Source organism: Conger conger, chromosome 1, assembly GCF_963514075.1.
Source record: "Conger conger chromosome 1, fConCon1.1, whole genome shotgun sequence".
NCBI classification, from domain to species: Eukaryota; Metazoa; Chordata; class Actinopteri; order Anguilliformes; family Congridae; genus Conger; species Conger conger.
The window spans coordinates 63,373,215-63,392,688 of record NC_083760.1 but is presented as its reverse complement, the minus strand read 5'-3'; the positions used below and the strand labels follow the sequence as shown (position 1 = coordinate 63,392,688).

The window sequence follows — 19,474 nt, the reverse complement described above, 5'->3', positions numbered from 1 at the left end:
TACCGACCATCGATTATTGATTTCTGTTTCATTGACCTTCCCTTGTTTTTGACCACGTCCTCGCCTACTGTTGTTGTACCTTTGCCTCGCTGTTTGTTTTATGGTTTCGACTTCCGCATCGCCCTCGACTACGACCCTGCCTGCCGTCCGCCTGTACTTCTGCCCCGCTGACAGCTCTCCTGCTACCGGACCTCCCTGCACGTCTACCGACTACGAGTTTGCCTCTTCCCTCGGCACCGTGCTTTTTGTTTGTTTATTGTTTGTTTGGCCGGATCTACATGTATGGACTTTGCTTGTTTTTACTACGCTCCTGGGATTCGTCCCGAATAAAGCCCTGACGGGGGTTTCTGAGTCGTGCATTTTGGGTCCAACCCCCACGCACCCGTCTCGGTAGCATCCCTATGATGCATACCAGTTTTCCAGTTATAAAGCTGAATGTCAACTCTGGTGTTCCCTTGTAATTTACACTTTTGACTCATACTGTATCACCACAATGACTTCTGCAAACAGCTTTCAGTTTTGATCAGTCAGCAAAAACAGTTTTTGGTCTATACCTCAAAAGCACGGCGGACGTTGGGAGGCTCTCTGAAAGCAAGGACTGCGGCGGTGATATCGAGGGCCTTGAACTCAAGCACTGCCGTGGTGATTGAAATCATGTCCTGGGACGGCCCGTTGGTGATGAAGACTGCTACCTTCCTCATCAGCACCCCTTGGCGGACTCGCTTGAACACGTTGCGGGCCACAAACCTCATGGCTGCCCCAATGTTTCTGCGGTTAGAGGTCCTCTCCAGGGGGATGCTTTTCACTGCCTCTAGTAGGTGATGCTTGCGGTGGTAATCAGAGAAGCGGATAAGGTACTTGGTGTTGGAGCTATAAGACAGGATGGCCACACGGGCCCCAGTGGGACAGCTGCTCTCAGCAATGGACACCTTCCCTAGCAGAGTCTCCACCACCTCGTGCATTCTTTCAAAGATCTGTGTAGTGACATCCTGAGACATGTCCAGGGCAATCACCAGCTCGGTTGGATAAACTGGGCATTCTGTCCGACCTGCAGTCATGTTGTGGGCGAAAGATAAGCTATTAATAGCCCTTCTGCATGAGGGACCTGTTAACAACTCCAAACAAAGATTTCCAGCATAATGACATGTAATTTCACAGTATTCAATTTCCTGTCATATAAGACAACATTTCATTGTATGAACATGTAAGGCTTTAGACTTACTACTGCCTCTAATACTGCATTCAAAATCAAGTGTTCACAAAAAGCAGGACCTTTCATTTTTGGCCCAACTGAAACTGCAATAAAGATCGTTCTGCAAGCAAACATAATATACAGTCCCCTCCAAAATTATTGGAACAGCAAGGCATATAGGGGTACATTTGGGATAAAGATAAAATCCTTAACTGATATCTGACAACTGTTAGTTGTTGTTTTTTCACTTCTAAATAGTGTGTCATTACTTGTGTTATAACCTTTTCCCTAGGAGGATATGTTTGTGAATTTAGTTTGGCTATTTAAGCCATTTTTTGTTCATATGTAAGTGTATATCATTCTATTGAGTTTTGCTGTACAGCTATTAGATATAAAAATAATCAGATTAATCAAATAGGCCCTTATCCTTATCTTTGTTGTACTCTTAGCAGTTGAAAGTGTACTACCCTCTAGGGCAGGGGTCAGCAACCCTGGTCCTGGAGAGCCGCAGGGTGTGCTGGTTTTCGTTGTTACTTGGCAGTAATTGATCAATGAAAGCCGTTGATTTGCCAGTTAACTCACATCACCTGGTTTCTTGGGTCTGAATCGGTTGCTTATTTTAAGGTGGAGACGAAAGCCAGCACACCCTGCGGCTCTCCAGGACCAGGGTTGCCGACCCCTGCTCTAGAGTCTTTCAGTGTACTTATCCCTGGCTATGAGTATGCACTTTGCACTTTGTTGTACGTTGCTCAGGATATGAGCATCTGCCAAATGCCAATAATGTAATAATGTAATGTAATGTGATAAAAAGATGAACACAAGACAAAAGTTCTGAATTTTAGTATAACTGTATCAAGCCTGCGACCAATTGACATACCAAACTGCTGCATTCTTCTTTTGTGATGCTTTTCCAGGCTTATACTGCAGCCTCTTTCAGTTCTTTGTTTCAGGGATTTTTCCCCTTCAATCTCCTCTTCAGGAGGTGAAATGCATGCTCAGTTTGGTTAAGGTCTGGTGAATGACTTGGCCGAACCCTAACACTTTTTCTCCCTAATGAAGTCCTTTGTTGTATTGGCAGTGTGTTTTGGATCATTGTCTTGCTGCATGATGAAGTTCCTCCAAATTAGTTGACAGATTTCTCCATAAGTTGACAGGAAGAATGTTTTTGTAGACTTCTGCTGCTACCATGATGAGTTACATCATCAATAAAGATTAGTGAGCGCACTCCAGAAGAAGCCATGCAAGCCCAAGCCATGATACTTCCTCCACCGTGCTTCACAGATGAGCTTGTATGTTTTTGATCATGAGCAGTTCCCTTCTTTCTCAACACTTTGGCATTTCTATTACTTTGTTAGAGGTTCATCAGTCCATAAAACTTTGTTCCAGAAGTTCTGTGGCTCATCTCTGTACTTACAAATTGTAATCTCGCCTTCCAATTCTAATTACTGATGAGTGGTTTGCATCTTGTGGTATAGCCTCTATATTGCTGCTCTTTAAATCTTCATGGAACGATTGATTGAAATACTCAACACTTTGGCATTTCTATTACTTTGTTAGAGGTTCATCAGTCCATAAAACTTTGTTCCAGAAGTTCTGTGGCTCATCTCTGTACTTACAAATTGTAATCTCGCCTTCCAATTCTAATTACTGATGAGTGGTTTGCATCTTGTGGTATAGCCTCTATATTGCTGCTCTTTAAATCTTCATGGAACGATTGATTGAAATACCTTCACCCCTGCCCTGTGGAGATTTTTTGCGATGTCACTGACTGATGTTTTGGGGTTTTTCGTCACAGCTCTCACAATGTTTCTGTCATCAACTGCTGTTGTTTTTCTTATTCAACCTGTTCGATGTCTGTTCCTCAGAATTCCAGTGGTTTCTTTCTTTTTCAGGACATTCCAGGTTGTTGTACAAGCTATCCCCAGTGCTTGTGCAATGGATTTCCCCTCTTTTCAAAGCTTCAAAATGGCTTGCTTTTCTCCCAAAGACAGCTCTTGGGTCTTCATGTTGATTTATATTTTCTAACACAAATGCACTCTTCACAGGCAAGACCCAAGGCTAAAACTAAGAGTATACTTTCAGAATTATTTATTGTTCAACCAATCAATCAAACAGGACACATATGGGCAACAAGAAACACCTGTCACTCACATGTTGCAATACTAAAAATCACATGGTCTGATACAAAAGGTGATATGTTCTAATTTGTTTAACAAATCTAGATAAACATACCACGACATAAAAGCTGAAATTTGGATCTGCCATCTCATGTACATCTTTTGACCTAAAACTCAATTGTCTTCAGTGTATATAAAAGGAATTGACCTTGCTGTTCCAATACTTTTGGAGGGGACTGTATATTACATATATGTGCACTTTTGGAATTTGTACAAAATCACTTGAATGGCAGGACAATTGTTTTCTACTCTGAATAATGTGTAATTATCAACTAATGTGTTACATTGGACAAGTTGTTGCTGTACCTAAAGTACAGCAGACTCAGTAGAATTCATTAGTAGAATTTAGACTCATTTGGACTCATTTGTTACAGCACATGCGAAAGATTCTCTGTTGAATGATGTAGGCTTTGTAAGCAATTAAAAATATTTGAAACCTTCAATACACTGCTACTTTTATAAAAAAACAAACATAATTTACTGTAAATAACAAATTTCCATGTGAACTTGTAGAAGCTGAAAAACTATCCTTATCTGAATAGACATGAGAACCATTTTAAATATACAGGATATGTATTATACACAAATGAGTGCATCTTTGGGAATGGTCAGACAGAAGTATGAAATAGTGACAGGACTCACCAAGGCAGCAAACTGTATAAATAGAAAAATAACACATGATTAATCAGAGTAACAGGTTAGCTGTCCATCAAAATAATAATAATGATAATTTTAAATTAGATAGAATGAGAATGCTGAATGCTGTCAGACAATGCTACCATTATTTTCAAGAATACTTGTGATGGTAGATCTGAAAAGTAGTAAGGCGCAACCCTTTCCTTTAAACTGATCATCGTTCTCACCCTGTTTTAATTAATTTTCCTTAAGTGTGCCGAGGATCACACTAATTAATTGGCATGGTAACACAGCTTCTTCAAATTGTGTTGGAAGATTAAATTATAAGATTAGGATCTTTAAAAAATACATTTAAACTCTTTGCTTTCAGCATAACCAGCAATAACAGAACCTATGTTTCAAGATTGTTTAAAATGTGTGCATTGCAGATATTTGCTAAGAATGACCTATTCTCTGAGTATGAGTGTGGAGAAGAGGTCCACATGTCTCTGCAAATAAATTGATGAAATGTTCACAATTTCGTAAGGCAAAACATTTGCAATGCAAATAAAAATATATTAGGCCTAGGCTACTCAATAAACTGGCTAATTGGAGGTGGTTACCTAATCTGTTGAGTATTTCATTAATTAATAATTGAATTGATAATCAAGGAAGATTGGGGTAAGTTATTCCACCCCACCAGGTTAAGCTCACCAACTACAACTGATTAGTGATTTGTAAGTATTGCCCATTTTTCTTAGCTTGAAAATGACATATACAAAATAAAATGGTTACTATTCTTGAACCCTTTTGACTACAGGCATAATCCTGGTCTCTTCTAAAAGGTAAACCTTGGAGGTTTGTTTTCCAAGTAATAATTACATTAAACATTATTAAAACAAAGTTACAGAATCTGAAACACAGTGGAAGTGGAAGCTTTTTTCGCACCAAAAATATGGTTAGGTTTTGAGTGTATACAGATGCTTGCGGCTGTGTTTGGTGGCCTTGAACCACGATCCACAAACACAATGCTAGACCAATCCCCTATCAAATTTGATGACAATCAAAGCAGTGTGTTGTGACAGACCGTGTCAAAGGCAGCAGTGAGGTCCAGCAACAGGAGAATGCTGACATGGCCTGTGTCAGGAGCAATGAGCAGGTCGTTTACGACCTTGACCAGGGCCGTCTCAGTGCTGTGCTTAGCCCTGAAACACTTCCCATAGGCTGTGATGTGTCAGGTGTTCTTGGAGTTGGGAAGAAACAGTGCGCTCAAGGAGTTTTGCTATGAATGGGAGATTGGAGATGGGTTGATAGTTTTTCAGATCATCAACAGCTGCTCCAGATTTCTTAAGGACAGGGGTGATAGCAGCAGTTTTGAGTGAGCAAGGAACAAAACCAGTTAAAAGCGATAAATTTATAATATGAATGAGGAGGGGGCATAGAGCTGGCAGGCAGTTTTTGACCAGTGGGGTAAGCATAGGGTCCAAGAGGCAGGCAGTGCTCCTAGCCTTAGAGGCAAGGTCATGGACAAAGTGCTCGTCGACAGGTGTAAAGGCAGAGAACAGCTGAGCTGGTAAGGTATGGGAAATGGGAGCACCACTCAGCGTGATAGCAGTAGGGAGTGATTGAAACTGACTGTAGATGGTGCTGATTTTGTTTTGGAAAAAATTAAGAAACTCACAGCAGATATCAGTTGAAGGAAGATGTGTACTGAAATCCACCTGAAAAAGGTTCTCACTTCCCCCCTACATTTAGATGCTCATGGATATAAAATGGGGTCAAGTCACTGAAAACACCCTCTACTGTGGAGTCAAAGGCATTTTCACTGTCCACTTCAGCAACATTCTCTTGTGATTTCTTCCAAGGATTCCAAATGCTTTCTATTTTGATGTTGGCATCGCAAAATTAATTTTATATTGCAAACCATCTAACATTTTCGGCAAAAGGTTTCAAGAATTGTTTTTGCTGGTGCATAATGGTCTCAGCGTGTGTACTGAAAGGGTTACGGTTTGTTTACAAAGGGAAAAAATGTGTGTTTATGCAAGCCTAACAAACTATACGGTGTTGAAAACATTACCTCCACAGTCATAAATTTAATGCTATATCCATTGTCGGTTGTATGCTGTGCTGAAATTATGTATACTATAGTTGCTTCCACACAGAGGGTGGCATTGTCTATACTCAGCGACTCTTAACTGGTACTGCTGAGAGAACCTTGTAGGTGGCTGATCATGTACCAGAAAGCCCATGCATGTAGATAATAGCATGTACTTGTGTACACGTATACAACTGCGAAACAATAAAAAATGATGATCTTGCTCCAGAAAAGTAAACAATAGACATTCTGTCAATGTTTCTCTGAGTTAGCATGTTTTTTTTATGAAAAAATGAATTTGGTTTGCTGGACCCTTGCTGTGAAAATGACACCACCTTTACCCTGATTCGTGTTGTCTGTGAATTTCCAAAATGCAGAGGTGAGGTCCCCCAGGCTTGTCTTGCCACCCCACGTGACACAATAGTTCACACACAAATAATTCTAACAATCTCTAACATGGCGTAAAGAAGCTGTGTGCCAATTTGTTTTTTTTAATCAAGGAAAATGAATGAAAACAGTTTGAGATCTATGATCAGTTCAAAGGCCAATTTTCATTTCACTGTCCACCACTGGATAAAATTGGAATATACAATACAATACAATATATGTAAACCAAACTTACCACATTTTTCCCTGATATAATTGACCAGTTGACAGTCCTGGAAAAATGAAATAACACAAACATGGAGATCCATCATATACAGTGCCATCCATAAGTATTTAGACAGTGGTATAAGTTCTGTTTTTTTGGCTCCAGCTCAGCGGATTTAAAACAAAACAATGAATATGAGGTTAAAGTGCAGACAGTTTTAATTTTATGGTAAAAATAGAAGGAAAGTTTTGTGCACAAACATGTTACTCAATCCATGAGGTGTTTGTATAGCACTGGAATTTGTCAGTAAATTAGTTGTGATTTGGTATTCCTTTCAAGCAATCTTATCCAATTGAAATAGGTGTGCTCAGATAGGTGTGCTCCCTGTTTGTTATGTTATGTTTCACCCCATCCCAGTCTGCTCTCACCCTCACAGAAGACGCCTGCGACATGGGCCTCCATGACGCCAGAACCCCTCCAACCTCTGCTACTCCCCGCTGACCTGCAAAGTCGTCACAGGGGGGCTATGGAACTGCCAGTCTGCCACTCAGAAGGCTGACTTCATCCCCGCATATGCCTCCCTCCAGTCCCTACAATTCCTTGCCCTAACTGAGACCTGGATCACACCTGACAACACCGCCACTCCTGCTGCCCTCTCATCCTCCTACTCCTTCTCTAACACTCCCCGGCCATCCGGCGGTGGTACTGGTTTGTTCATTTCCCCCTCATGGAAATTCTCTGTTCTCCCCCTCTCTGACCTGTCCATATCTACTTTTGAATACCATTCTGTTGCATCTATCCTATCCTACTAACCTCTTTATTGCAGTTGTCTATCGTCCTCCAGGGCCCCAGGGAAGTTTCCTTGATGAGCTAGACACCCTTCTCAGCTCCTTCCCTGAGGATGGCACGCCACTATTTCTCCTCGGAGACTTCAACATCCACCTTGAAACCTCCCAGGCTGCTGCCTTCTTACCACTTCTTCACTCCTTCGACCTCTCCCTGCAACACTCTCCTCCAACCCACAAGGCGAGCAATGTCCTAGACCTTGTCTTCGTGAGGAACTGCTCATGCTCCAAATTCACGGTTACCCCTCTGCATACATCTGATCACCACTTCATCTTATTCTCCCTCCCTCTTAGGCCCATCCCTTCCTTTTCCACATTCTACAACCTGTGCCCTTGACCCTATCCCCTCCTCTCTCCTCCAGACTATCACACCTGGCATTCTCCTATTTGTCACATCCCTGTCTTCTGGCTGTTTTCCATTGTCATCCAAGAGGGCCCATATCACCCCGCTGCTAAAAAAGTCTACCCTGGATCCCTCCATCATCCAGAACTACTGCCCGGTATCTCTTCTTCCTTTTAAAATAACATAATCGAATGAGCTGCTTCTAATCAACTTTCTTCTTTCTTTTCTAAAAGCAACCTGCTAGACCCCCATCAGTCTAGCTTCAGACCTGGCCACTCAACGGAGACCACACTCCTCTCCGTCAGTGAATCACTCCATGCTGCACGAGCAGCCTCCTTCTCCTCTGTTCTCATTCTTCTAGATCTCTCTGCTGCCTTTGACACTGTGGATCACTCCATCCTCCTGTCCTCCCGATCAGTAACGGGGATCTGTGGCACAGTCCTGAACTGGATTGAGTCCTACCTCTCTGGTTGCTCCTGGTACAGTATCGACACCTCGGTCCCTTGCCACAGGAATTCCCCAGGGCTCAGTCCTACGCCCACTTCTTTTCTCTCTTTACACTCGTTCCCTTGGCCCTGTTATCACTGCACATGGTCTATCCTACCACTGCTATGCGGACGATACCCAACTCTTCATCCCATTCCCACCACCTGACACACAGGTTTCAGCCTGTATCTCTGCTTGCCTGAGTGACATCCAGAGCTGGATGGACAACTATGGACATCTAAAGCTCAACCCAGGTAAGACAGAAATTATCTTCATTCCTGCTCTTACCTCTCCCCATCTGGATCTCTCCATTTCCTTACTGCCATCACCCTGTGCAAGGAACCTTGGTGTGGTGATGGACATGCAGGTTCTTCCTATACAACATCTGGAGAATCCGCCCCTTTCTCACCTCCTACTTGACCCAGCTCCTGGTCAAAGCAATGGTTTTGTCCCGCCTGGACTACTGCAACTCCCTCCTGACCCCTCCAACTTATCGAGAATGCAGCAGCTCATTTGGTCTTCAACCTTCCAAAACACTCGCATGTCACCCCCAAAACATTGGTGCTAGCCTTCCAAGCAGTTAAGGGGTCAGCCCCAGCTTACCTCCAAAAAATCATCAGACCCTACACTCCTGCCAGCCCTCTTTGTTTGGCCACCACAGGCCGCTTGGCACCTCCCACTCTCTGAACTTCCACCTCCCACTCAAGACTACTGTCTGTTCTGGCTCCACGGTGGTGGAACGAACTCCCCGTGGAGGTCAGAACAGCAGAATCTCTTGCCATCTTGTCAGGGTTGGGAGGTAGTACCGGTCACCTGGTCCTCATTAGTGCCAAGGGAGCCTACCTCCTGAAGGTATTTAAAGCCCTCTCTGCAATCTTTTGATGCTTTGGCGTTAACTGTTCACTCTGACACCAAGCTGGTATGCACACGGTAAGACTCTGTGTTTGAATGAGTCAGGTATCGTGCAGGTTCGGGTTTCTTCTCATTTAAAAAAAAAAGAAAAGGTAAGTAAGACGCTCAGCTTGTTGGTGCTGTGTGCACGGCTGATGCCTTCCGAAAGGTTGTTTGGTTTTTTTGGTTTCATTTACAGCTCGTGTGAGCTTGCGGGTGAGGGACGTTGTCCCCGGTATATGTATTTTGGTTTGTGTTTTTCCTGAGCTGCATCTCAAGGTTCTTTGTTTTCATGCCTAGTGTTTTATACTAGGTTGTTATTTTATTCTGTACCCAGTCTGGGGTTGGCAGTGCTCGTTTTTAGCACTCATTTTTGTTGGGTTGTTCACCCTGGTTTTTAAGGGTCAATTTATTTTCCGGTAGCCGTTTTTTTGGCTGTTCCTTTTATTTTGGTCGGAGTTATCTCCAAGACATTTTCTGTTTCCTTTCCCTTCAGGGGTTTTGTGGCGAACATGTTCTTTGTTGTGCAGGTAGCAGTTGAAATTGTACTTCCCTCTAGGGTCTTTCAGCGCACTTATCCTTGGTCATGCACTTTGCACTTTGTTGTACGTCGCTCTGGAAAGAGCGCCTGCCAAATGCCATTAATGTAATGTAATGTAATGTAACATAATCCCTCCATTCTAGGGGACCAAAAGTAATTTGAATCACCATAATCAATAAAAAACCTCAAACACATGTCTAATTCAGGAGGCAGTCATGAATGTGTCACTGACTACTCTCCGCAGAATATTTGACAAACATATCTACAGAGGCTAAACAGCAAACAAACTGATTGTTTTGGGAAGCCTATTGTTTGGCCTATGCCTGTTTTAATCAAAAGCCAAGAATCAAGGCTAGATAATGAAAGCTCTCTTATACCTTCACCAAGGAAGCAATTGAATACACCTGACTAATCAAATACAGCTGAGAAGCCAACTATCCAATTACTTTTGGTCCCCTACACAGATCACCCAATATGGATGTACAGTAAATACCCTCAAAATACCCTTAGTCTGCACTTTAACCTCATATTCATCGTTTCATCTCAAAACCAATGTGCTGGGCTACAAAGCCAAAAGAACAGAAATTGTACCACTGTCCAAATACTTACAGACTGCACTGTAGTTATACAGAATTGTCTGTAGAAAACACTGAACTCCATGTAGAATACATACAGACATTGATCTGTTTCCAGCTGATCCTCTAGGCCCCTGAGTAAAAAAAAAAGAATAAAAAACGTATTAATAAAATATTCCCAGACAAACATAAGCACAACTGGGGTACATTTAATAAGAATACTCAGGAGCTGACCGGGTGTCCAGGAGGTCCTGAAGCTCCAGGTTCTCCATGTTCACCTGGCCTGCCTGAGTTCCCCTGAAACAATCAGCCAGTTGACAAATTAATACATCATGGTCTCCCAGCTTGTGCCATCAAGCCCCTCCAGCTGGTCCAGAATGCTACAGCCCGCCTGATCACCAGTCAGCCCAGGTCAGCTCATGTCACCCGACTCCTCATTGGCCTCCACTGGCTTCCTATTGGCGCACACATCCGCTTCAAGGGCCTAGTGTTGGCATTTCAGGCTGATAACGGTACTGCCCCACTTTACATACAATCCTTAATCACTCCCATGTGATGACTTGCCTACCACTGTCAGGACAGCAGAATCCGTCCCCCTATTTCGATGCAGATTAAAAACACACCTTTCCAAACTACCTTAGTCCTCCCTCCTGATCCCCCCCCCCTTTCCGATATCCCTCTTGTCTAACCCAAAAAAAAAGAAAAGAAAATGGCACTTACGATGACTGCATTTTTGTTCAGAACAGCCCTTCATGTGTATTTTACTAGTTATGGATTTGATGCTTTAACCTGTGGAAGAACCTATGCACTTGCAAGTCTCTTTGGATTAAAAGTGTCTGCCAAATGACTAAAATGTAAATGTAAATGTAAGACTGCACTAAAACTTCAAAAGATAACCCACATTAAATGATCAAATGTAGAAGCAATCACAATCTACAAATGCTGGGTAGAGGTAAACACAATCTACTTCACTTTTAGATGGCAGAAATGCACTGCCATTGATATATAGCCGTATAAGATTGACTTCTCTATTAAAAAATTACGCAGGGACTCATACACTTGCGCCACGGTTTCCTTTGGGACCTTGACCTCCATTTTTCCCTTGGGTTCCATCTTCTCCCTGAAGAGAAATAAAATGTCTCACCCTCAAACTATTTCAAATAAAGTGATTTTACACAGTAAAATGTTCAGTGTTAAATGGTCTCTTGCAGTATACATGTGGTCCCAATTCAATTCACATTAACACGGGACATATTACTGTGGAGCAATTAATTATTGAATTCCCATGTATCTGTGCTCTGAAATAAATTCATCGGATGCTAGCAATGAAAAAGCATGCTGCTCAGCATAAATGCATGTTGCTTTGAAACAACTCACCCGGTGTCCAGGATTACCTGGGAAGCCGGGTTCTCCCTTAAAATCAAAATAATCACACAATACATTATTACATTTTACTTGTCTTCATCTTGACTTGTCTTTGTCTTTATTATATTAAATTATTTCCAATAATTATAATAATACAAAAAGCATAATCACTCACACATGTTAACTATAGGTTCAAACATTAAAGAATGCACAAAAATAATTTAGTAAAGTTAATGATATACTGCATTAATTTGGTACAAGGATGTAAAACATTTCATATGTGAAGGATTTTAATTTCTTTATTTATGCTACTTAACTAAATTCTAGGAACATTTTTTAAAGTGAGAAAACAGCAACATACCATTCCATTATCCTATCTAAGGATCTTGACCACCAGAAAACTGTACCTTCTTTCCTTTAGGTCCAGGCAAAAGAATTCCATTTCTGCCATCAAGGCCCTGTTTGACAGCCAAGGGTTTTCTGATCAATAAGCTTTGTTAATCACAACATAACTGTTATAACTGAAATGCTTGCATTTGATGAAAGTCTCAAAAGACAGGAACTTATATTGATAAGACCTAATGCTAACATCTGTCTGATCTCCATCAAGGTCTAAAGTATATAGGCAAAATTTCATATTAAAGTCAGAGGCAGTCTACTTATTTTGCACTTTTCTAAAGCATGTTTTATTTCCAACATGCCCATGTGTTGGGAACACATGTCTTGTATCACTCTTTCAACATATCTTTCCACAAAGTGTGTCGGTATGTAGCATACAGTTTTTGAAATAGCGTCATGTTCGCCTGCCTTTGTTAGCCTCTATTGCACTGGCCTGTGTTCCGTTTGCACTCTCACGGACAACGAAAGATACGATATTACACAACAATGTCATTTACTTTAGAGCTCAGTTCTTTTTTATGCATATTTACTGATTAAGGCCTATCTATTATACCTTTTAGTGGTTTACTATGGCCTCACCTGAGTGTTGGTTACCCTACACATAAACGTCTCAGAAATGGACCGGATACTATCAACCTTCCCCGTAGGTGATTGCTTACAATCCCTTCGTGGGGTGGGTTTTTCACTTCAAGGGACTCTAACCCCTGCCAGGGGGTTACCTTCCGGTATCATACGTATTATCAATAATAGTATTATTAGCCGCAATGTATTATTAATTATAATTACTTTGTCAAAGTAATTTTAATAATTAATTGAATTTTACATTTAAATCCAAATTTAATTGTAATTTCAACCAATCACATTCTGGTATTTAGGATTAATGTGATCAGCATCACAGTTCCTATTTTACTGTCTGAATATCCGCCATATGTTCGGTCATTTTGCTGTTGTTGCATTGCAGTACCGCTAGTGCAACTCGAGTCCCTGTGTGATGCTATAGCTACCTTGTACTATAGTTATAGAGAATATTCAAAGAGCGTTTTAAATTCTTTATCCTTCATCACAACTTGTATGTTGGATTGTGATATTGGGAAACAATTCATTGCCAACTGTTAGGAGCTCAAGGCCCTTGTCAAATTGTTAACTTCAAGAGTACCCTCTTAAGTTACTGATTTTAGCTTTTAGCTTTATTTGGCTTGAGATATGGAACCCATATCTATTGATGAGTACCTTTCCTTTTTAGCCCATGGTTTAGCACCTGGCTACATAGCTTTCCTGAATCAGATGAACCTCACTGATTGTAGGAAAGAAATGTTCTCATTAATCAACGAGAAAGGCCACTCCCCCAACCATTCAAAAGATCCAAATCTAAGTTGTCTGGTCTTGAATTTTGCCAGACATATTAGTCTTGCTCTTCAGAGCAACAAAAACTTCAGAAATCAGAGATGGCATACCTCAAAGGACAACACACCAGTGTTTTACTTGAGCTTCAAACTGTTGGCAAGAAAGCAGTACAATACTTGCGTGATCTGCATTCAGCCGAATCAGATCTTTGTTCCTACAGAGAGGAATTATTTCAGTTGAAGAGTGGATGCCACAAGCTACCACATCCACTCTCTTCTGTAAGCCTGCTTTCTCAGGCTTGCCCAACTCCAGCTTCTCCTGCTTCCTCCTTACACCACAAGGCAGGGGAAGGGGGGTCACAAATTGATTCTGGTTTGTCAGATCCCGGTTCCACAGCTTGCTCTGATGGAGACTCGTCAGTCTCCTCAGATTGCAGTGCTGTTGACCACCCATGCAATGGTTTGCCCACCTCTTCCCTGGAGAGGGAAAGGGGGGACTCCATCCCAACGGTGGTCCATCTCCGCAAGGGAGAAACAGTCAGGCAAGTACAGGACTGCACCTTCCATGCCCACCCCTCTCATGAGGAGGTCAGGGAACCCTCCCGTGGACACGGTAGAGGAGATCTAACGTTATTAATTGGGCACACAAAAAGCAACGCTAATCCCGCTAGCTTTCCCTTTATAACTGAGAGGATAGGTGACAGCTCTGTACAGTACACTGACAGCGACAATTCATCTTCTGCCAACCATTGTGAGAATGACTGTTTTGTAGCTCCGCCCCCTAAACCAAACCGAGGACGTCGAGCTCTGCATGAAACGCATTCACATTCAAATGTGATTTCAGTCTCTCCTTTTCCAAACAGGCAGACTAGTGCAACTTCACATGGTCTTTGCTTTGAGGAGCTAGAGGCCATGGCGAAGTATGTCCACACATTTGACCCCAAGGACTCCGAATTTAACATTCTGAGTTACTTGAGAGAAGTTGACTACTGTCTCTTGGATCTGCCCAGGGCAACCGATCGAGAAAAGGTACGACTTGTATGGAAAACCTCAACCAGAGAGATCCATACATTTATGGAACAACTTCCACCACAGGTTCGTTCTAGCTATCCCAAGGTTTGTGAAGCGTTGGTAGCTGAGTACCTGCCACGGTTTGATCAGGCCACAGCCATGATCAAATCTGTGGAGGTTAAACATAGCCGTACAGAACGACCAAAAGACTTTTACCAACGACTTAAACATGCTTTTTTCCAGGGCAGAAACGGACCAGGCTTAGATGAAGATCAAGCCTTCAAATCCCTTTTTGTGCACAACCTGCACCCCTGTGTCCGAACTCATGTTTCACTGTTTTCAAGGGGCCAACACTTAGCCCTTGAATTAAGAAATGGGACACTTTAAGGATTGTGCCCAGGAACAAGGTATTGGAAACAGCTAAGCACGTTGTTCCAACCAAGCTCGCTGGCACTTTCCAAGTTGCCCCATTAAAGTCTAATGGCTCAAAACAACGGCATGTGAGTAAGTTCCCGGTTAAGAGCCACCGTGGTCGCTTCTCACACTCTGATTCCAGCTGGAATTGGAGAGAAGACCGACCCGGTAGGCCCAAGCCTCAGAGTCACAAGCATGACTCTGATAGGGAAGATACCTTGTCTGAAGAGAGCTTCTTCAGTTCCTCTGAGGACAACTAAAGCCTCTAACCTTTGTTCAGTAGTGTGTATGCCTTGAGTAACCACTCCAAAGAGCTATCTGGTCTTGTTCAACCTCCATCAAAAGACGTTGAATAAGACTGATCTATAGCCGTGGTCTCCTCACAGGCAGACTCCCAGCTGAAGCTTTGACCACTTTCTTTTGCACACCTTTCCTACCAAAGGGGGGTGGCAAAATAAACTGGTAGTTTATAGCAGCCACTTAGATTTGCATGTAGCAGCAGCAAACGCAGATCGTAAGTAGGTACTGTAGAGTTAAATCCGACACCTGTTATAACTCGTAAACGTTCATTGCTTCTTTCTACACCTACTGAACCATCGTAAAGTATTGCATGTAGAAACTACAGTGTAATCTTTACAAGTATATTGCCACACCCCAGTGTGCCTTACTCCATCTCTTCCCCAAGCAAGACAAGACCACTTGTGAGCTTACCACATCATTTAGAAATGAGACCACCTCTCCATTTCCTTCCTGATGACACAGCCATAAGGTTAAGCTTGGATACAGAAAGCTGCCCTAATTTGAAAATGCCCCCACATATTTCAGATGACAACCCTCGTCAGCAACCTGACTGTAGGGACTAGAACAATTGGTCAGTCTGAACAAGACTTCCAAAAAGGCTACAGCCTCTCCATCCTAGACCCCTTATGTTTTTCTTATGTTTTGTGACAATGTATTCACTGTTCGACCTTAGTGTTTCACATTGTTTGTATCATGTGTTTTAGACCAGTTTAGTTAATTGTTGATAAATGCCTGGATGTTTGTCAGTCAATTGTGAACTGTGTTACCGACCCAATGTACTTGACCTGTGGACTGTGAACTGACTTTTGTGCTCTCAAGGAACACTGGCTTCAGCCGCATCCTAAGACCACTGGGGGGATGTAGGGACTACAACTTCCACATTCCCACAGGAAAATTCCGCCACGTCCACCACGAATGACGTCTAACTTGGTTCAGCCAATCCCGTAATGGTGGGAGCAATAAACGGTCCCGTATAAGAGCAAGACATGTTCTTGGGATCTCTCTTCTGCTTTTTCTGCTTCTTCTGCCTCTTCTGCTTCTTCTCTTCGACGCACCCTTTTTGGCCATTCGCTTCAGCTCATCTGCTCCGAGACTCGGACAGAGGCTGAATGCTGCACAGCGCACTACCAGGCCTACGGACACACCCAGTTACCTCGCGGTAACTTCGTGGCCTATAGCGAGTGGAAACTGGTGTACGCGGAACGCTACATCAGTTTACCCCTGCAAAGCTCACCAAAGAACAACAGCAACAAACTTTTCCACCCGGAAAAGGGACCAACGAACATCCATCCAGCAACCGAGCGGACCAGACGACAACGCGCGGCTAAGACGCCCCAGCCTGCGCATCTCTCCAGGACACACATTCACAGCACCACCGCGGCTCCTACAAGGACAGCACGTCTTTTGGATCCAATGCGTATGGACTCAGTAAGAGAACAAACATTCAGGCATAGCCAGTGTTTAGTTTAGTCTTAACTGTTTTTGTGAATCTGTTTCCATATTTGCCGTCTTATCATTGGAATGCATTTTGTTAGCTATATATGTACGTGAATTGATTCGCCGTCTTTTGCGCATATATAGAGTAAACTACGCAAGTAGTCTTCTCACAGCTAACAATAACTAACACACCCAGAACTCTAGCTTACCCAAGCTAGCTACTCCCACTTTTACCTTTCCTTTGTTCAAGCGACACACGCGCTTGCGCGCGCCACACACACGCACACACACATAGCCAACTACATTTCCTTACTAACTTCCCGTTAGTTTATCTGTTCTGTGTTTTACGTTTGTTGAATAAATATATTTTATTAAACCCCGGTGTCCGTTTTGGAATCACATAGACATGAGAGCCGAGTTAAAGCAGTCTTTCGAAGAACTTCCAACCTTCAGGTTATCGGTATGTTTAATCATTAATATTGGTTATTTTAATTATTAATTAAAATACTAAATTTGTGGTTAGATATTTCTGATAATAGTAATTTTATGAGACTGATTACTTTTTGCAGTTATACTGCTACACAACGTTTAACTGGCGCCCCGGTTTCGTAGAGAGTAAAATCCCTGCGTTATTTGGCGGCCCGTGCGAGGACCCTACATATTTTGGTGCCCTGTGTGAGGACCCCTACAATACTAATGAATCATATGATACATTTATGACCCTTTATGACTGGCATTGTCCGTTGAAAGCGTATAAACAAAATCCTAAAAAGAGGGGAAAACCGTGGTTTACAAAAGGGTTGGAAAAAGCTTGTAAAAAGAAAAATAGGCTCTATAAGGAATTTATCAAACATCAAACAAAGGAAAAGGAGGATACGTACAAAAATACAAAAACAGATTGACATTAATTATGAGAGTGCAACAAAAAGACGACTATAATCAGTTGTGGCAAAATCATAAAAATAATATTAAGGCTACTTGGAGTGTGCTTAATGACATGATTAAAAATTGTAGCAAAAATAATTTTCCAACATATTTTGTGAAAAGTGATATTGAATTATTGAAAATATAGAAAAACTGTTCATGAGTCTAATGATTATTTTGTTAATGTAGGCCCAAATTTGACAAAGGAAATTAATCTTCCTACAGATGAAGACAATAATTAATTAATCAATGATGTGTTCATTGTTGATGTCCCTGCTGACTGCAGCAGCAGAATGAATAGTGAAGTATACAGAAATATGCTCTGCTCAGATCCAAGCAAATCCTTAAAAACTGACTGGACAACGCTTTTCATGCAGTAGGCCAGTGATCCAAAACATACAGCCAAAGTTTTTTTGGGTCAAAAAGTGGAATGTTCTTGACTGGGCAAGTAAATCACCTGACCTCAATCCAATTGAGTATACATACACTGAAGGAAAATAGTCCCCAAAAGAGGGCTGGCATAGAGGCCTGGCAAAGCATCACCAGGGAAAACACCCAGCATCTGGTGTTGTCGTAGACCTCATGCAGCTATTGATTGCAAATGATTTGCGATGAAATATTGGATATGATGACTTTATTTCAATTTGTGTTAATTTGTCCAATTATTTTTGTTCCCCGAAAATTGGGTGGACTATGTATGAAAAGGGTAAGGGTAAGCTGTAATTCCTACACAGTTCATTCAATATAGATGTCAAATGTTGGATGTTTGTTGAGGTAAAGAGCAAAAACAACCAAAACCATTTCACTATCCAAATACTGACTGACTGTACAGTTTTTTTAATTTATCTGCAGTGTTTATGTTTTTGTTTCAACAAAATGTCTTCATTAGATGGTCTGAGGAAGAGAATTGCTGAGCATAATAAATAGAATATTAAGTATTAAGCTGCGGACCACCCAAACCTGCATATGAACTTTAACCTCTGACTGGAAAATGAGTGGGTGCCTTCTAGTGGACAGCCCAAAATGTTTTGCATTCTACCAGTGTACACTATGAACTAGATTGGAGTGTGGTGTCAGACTCAATTGAGATTATTCAAATCTGACCATTGACATGAAAAATACTGGTTGACATGGCACATAATCAGCAATCTCAGTCAAAGGAAAGAGGGACAAAATCTGACCAGCATTCCTCTTGGCCCCGGGGGTCCGACTGCTCCTTTCCCTCCAACATCTCCTGGCTGGCCCTGCAGGGGAAAGCAAATACAGAGGAGTGACTTGGAAATGGGTAACCAAACCTGTGTTCATACAGTATTTATTTTTGATTCAAATACTTTCCTGCATTTGACTAAGCTTGCCTGTATTTGGAACAAATTAAACTATCACAAAAGTGAAACCAACCCATTTGCTCCTCCTTGCAGGCTCAAATGCACCAGTCAAGAGAAATAGAGCACAGAAAAGTATTTGAATCCAAAACAGATACTATTGGAACAGTTGAGTAACAGTTGATGTTCACCACCTGAGCAATGCGTTTGGCGATACTATACATAGAGTACACTTGGTTCCCATATTCTACACACTTCTTGAACATGCATGTTACATAGGCCATAAGGCCACAAATAATGAATCAATGCTGAATCCAACTCTGATACCTTCTGTCCATGGGGTCCACGACTTCCAGGCAATCCTTCGTCACCTGCTGGACCAGGTTTTCCCTAAGCAAAATGTAGTCACACACGATTAACCCAAATCACCTGCTTTTTAGCCCATGAAACATATACACTCAGTGAGCACAGTATTAAGTATTTATTAGACTTATTTTGTAGACGTATTGGTCTTCTGCTGCTGGTCTGAAAAACAGTTGAACCTCTTCAACAGACCATGTCTGCCTGCTTTTATAAAACTTTGTTGCTGCCACATGATTGGCTGATT

General features: G+C 42.0%; 1 protein-coding gene across 1 annotated transcript in view; it reads right to left on the bottom strand.

Annotated features, from left to right (window-relative positions):
- LOC133140327 (collagen alpha-6(VI) chain-like) overlaps positions 1-19,474 on the bottom strand; it is a 62,927-nt gene that overhangs the window by 6,539 nt on the left and 36,914 nt on the right. The window contains exons 24-33 of the mRNA XM_061260189.1: positions 19,195-19,257; positions 18,727-18,789; positions 12,125-12,175; positions 11,730-11,765; positions 11,410-11,472; positions 10,587-10,649; positions 10,451-10,486; positions 6,702-6,738; positions 4,012-4,023; positions 555-1,048 (exon numbers count right to left, since the gene is read on the bottom strand). Coding sequence (XP_061116173.1) covers positions 555-1,048; positions 4,012-4,023; positions 6,702-6,738; positions 10,451-10,486; positions 10,587-10,649; positions 11,410-11,472; positions 11,730-11,765; positions 12,125-12,175; positions 18,727-18,789; positions 19,195-19,257 — 918 coding nt within the window. The remainder of the gene's footprint in view (positions 1-554; positions 1,049-4,011; positions 4,024-6,701; positions 6,739-10,450; positions 10,487-10,586; positions 10,650-11,409; positions 11,473-11,729; positions 11,766-12,124; positions 12,176-18,726; positions 18,790-19,194; positions 19,258-19,474) is intronic.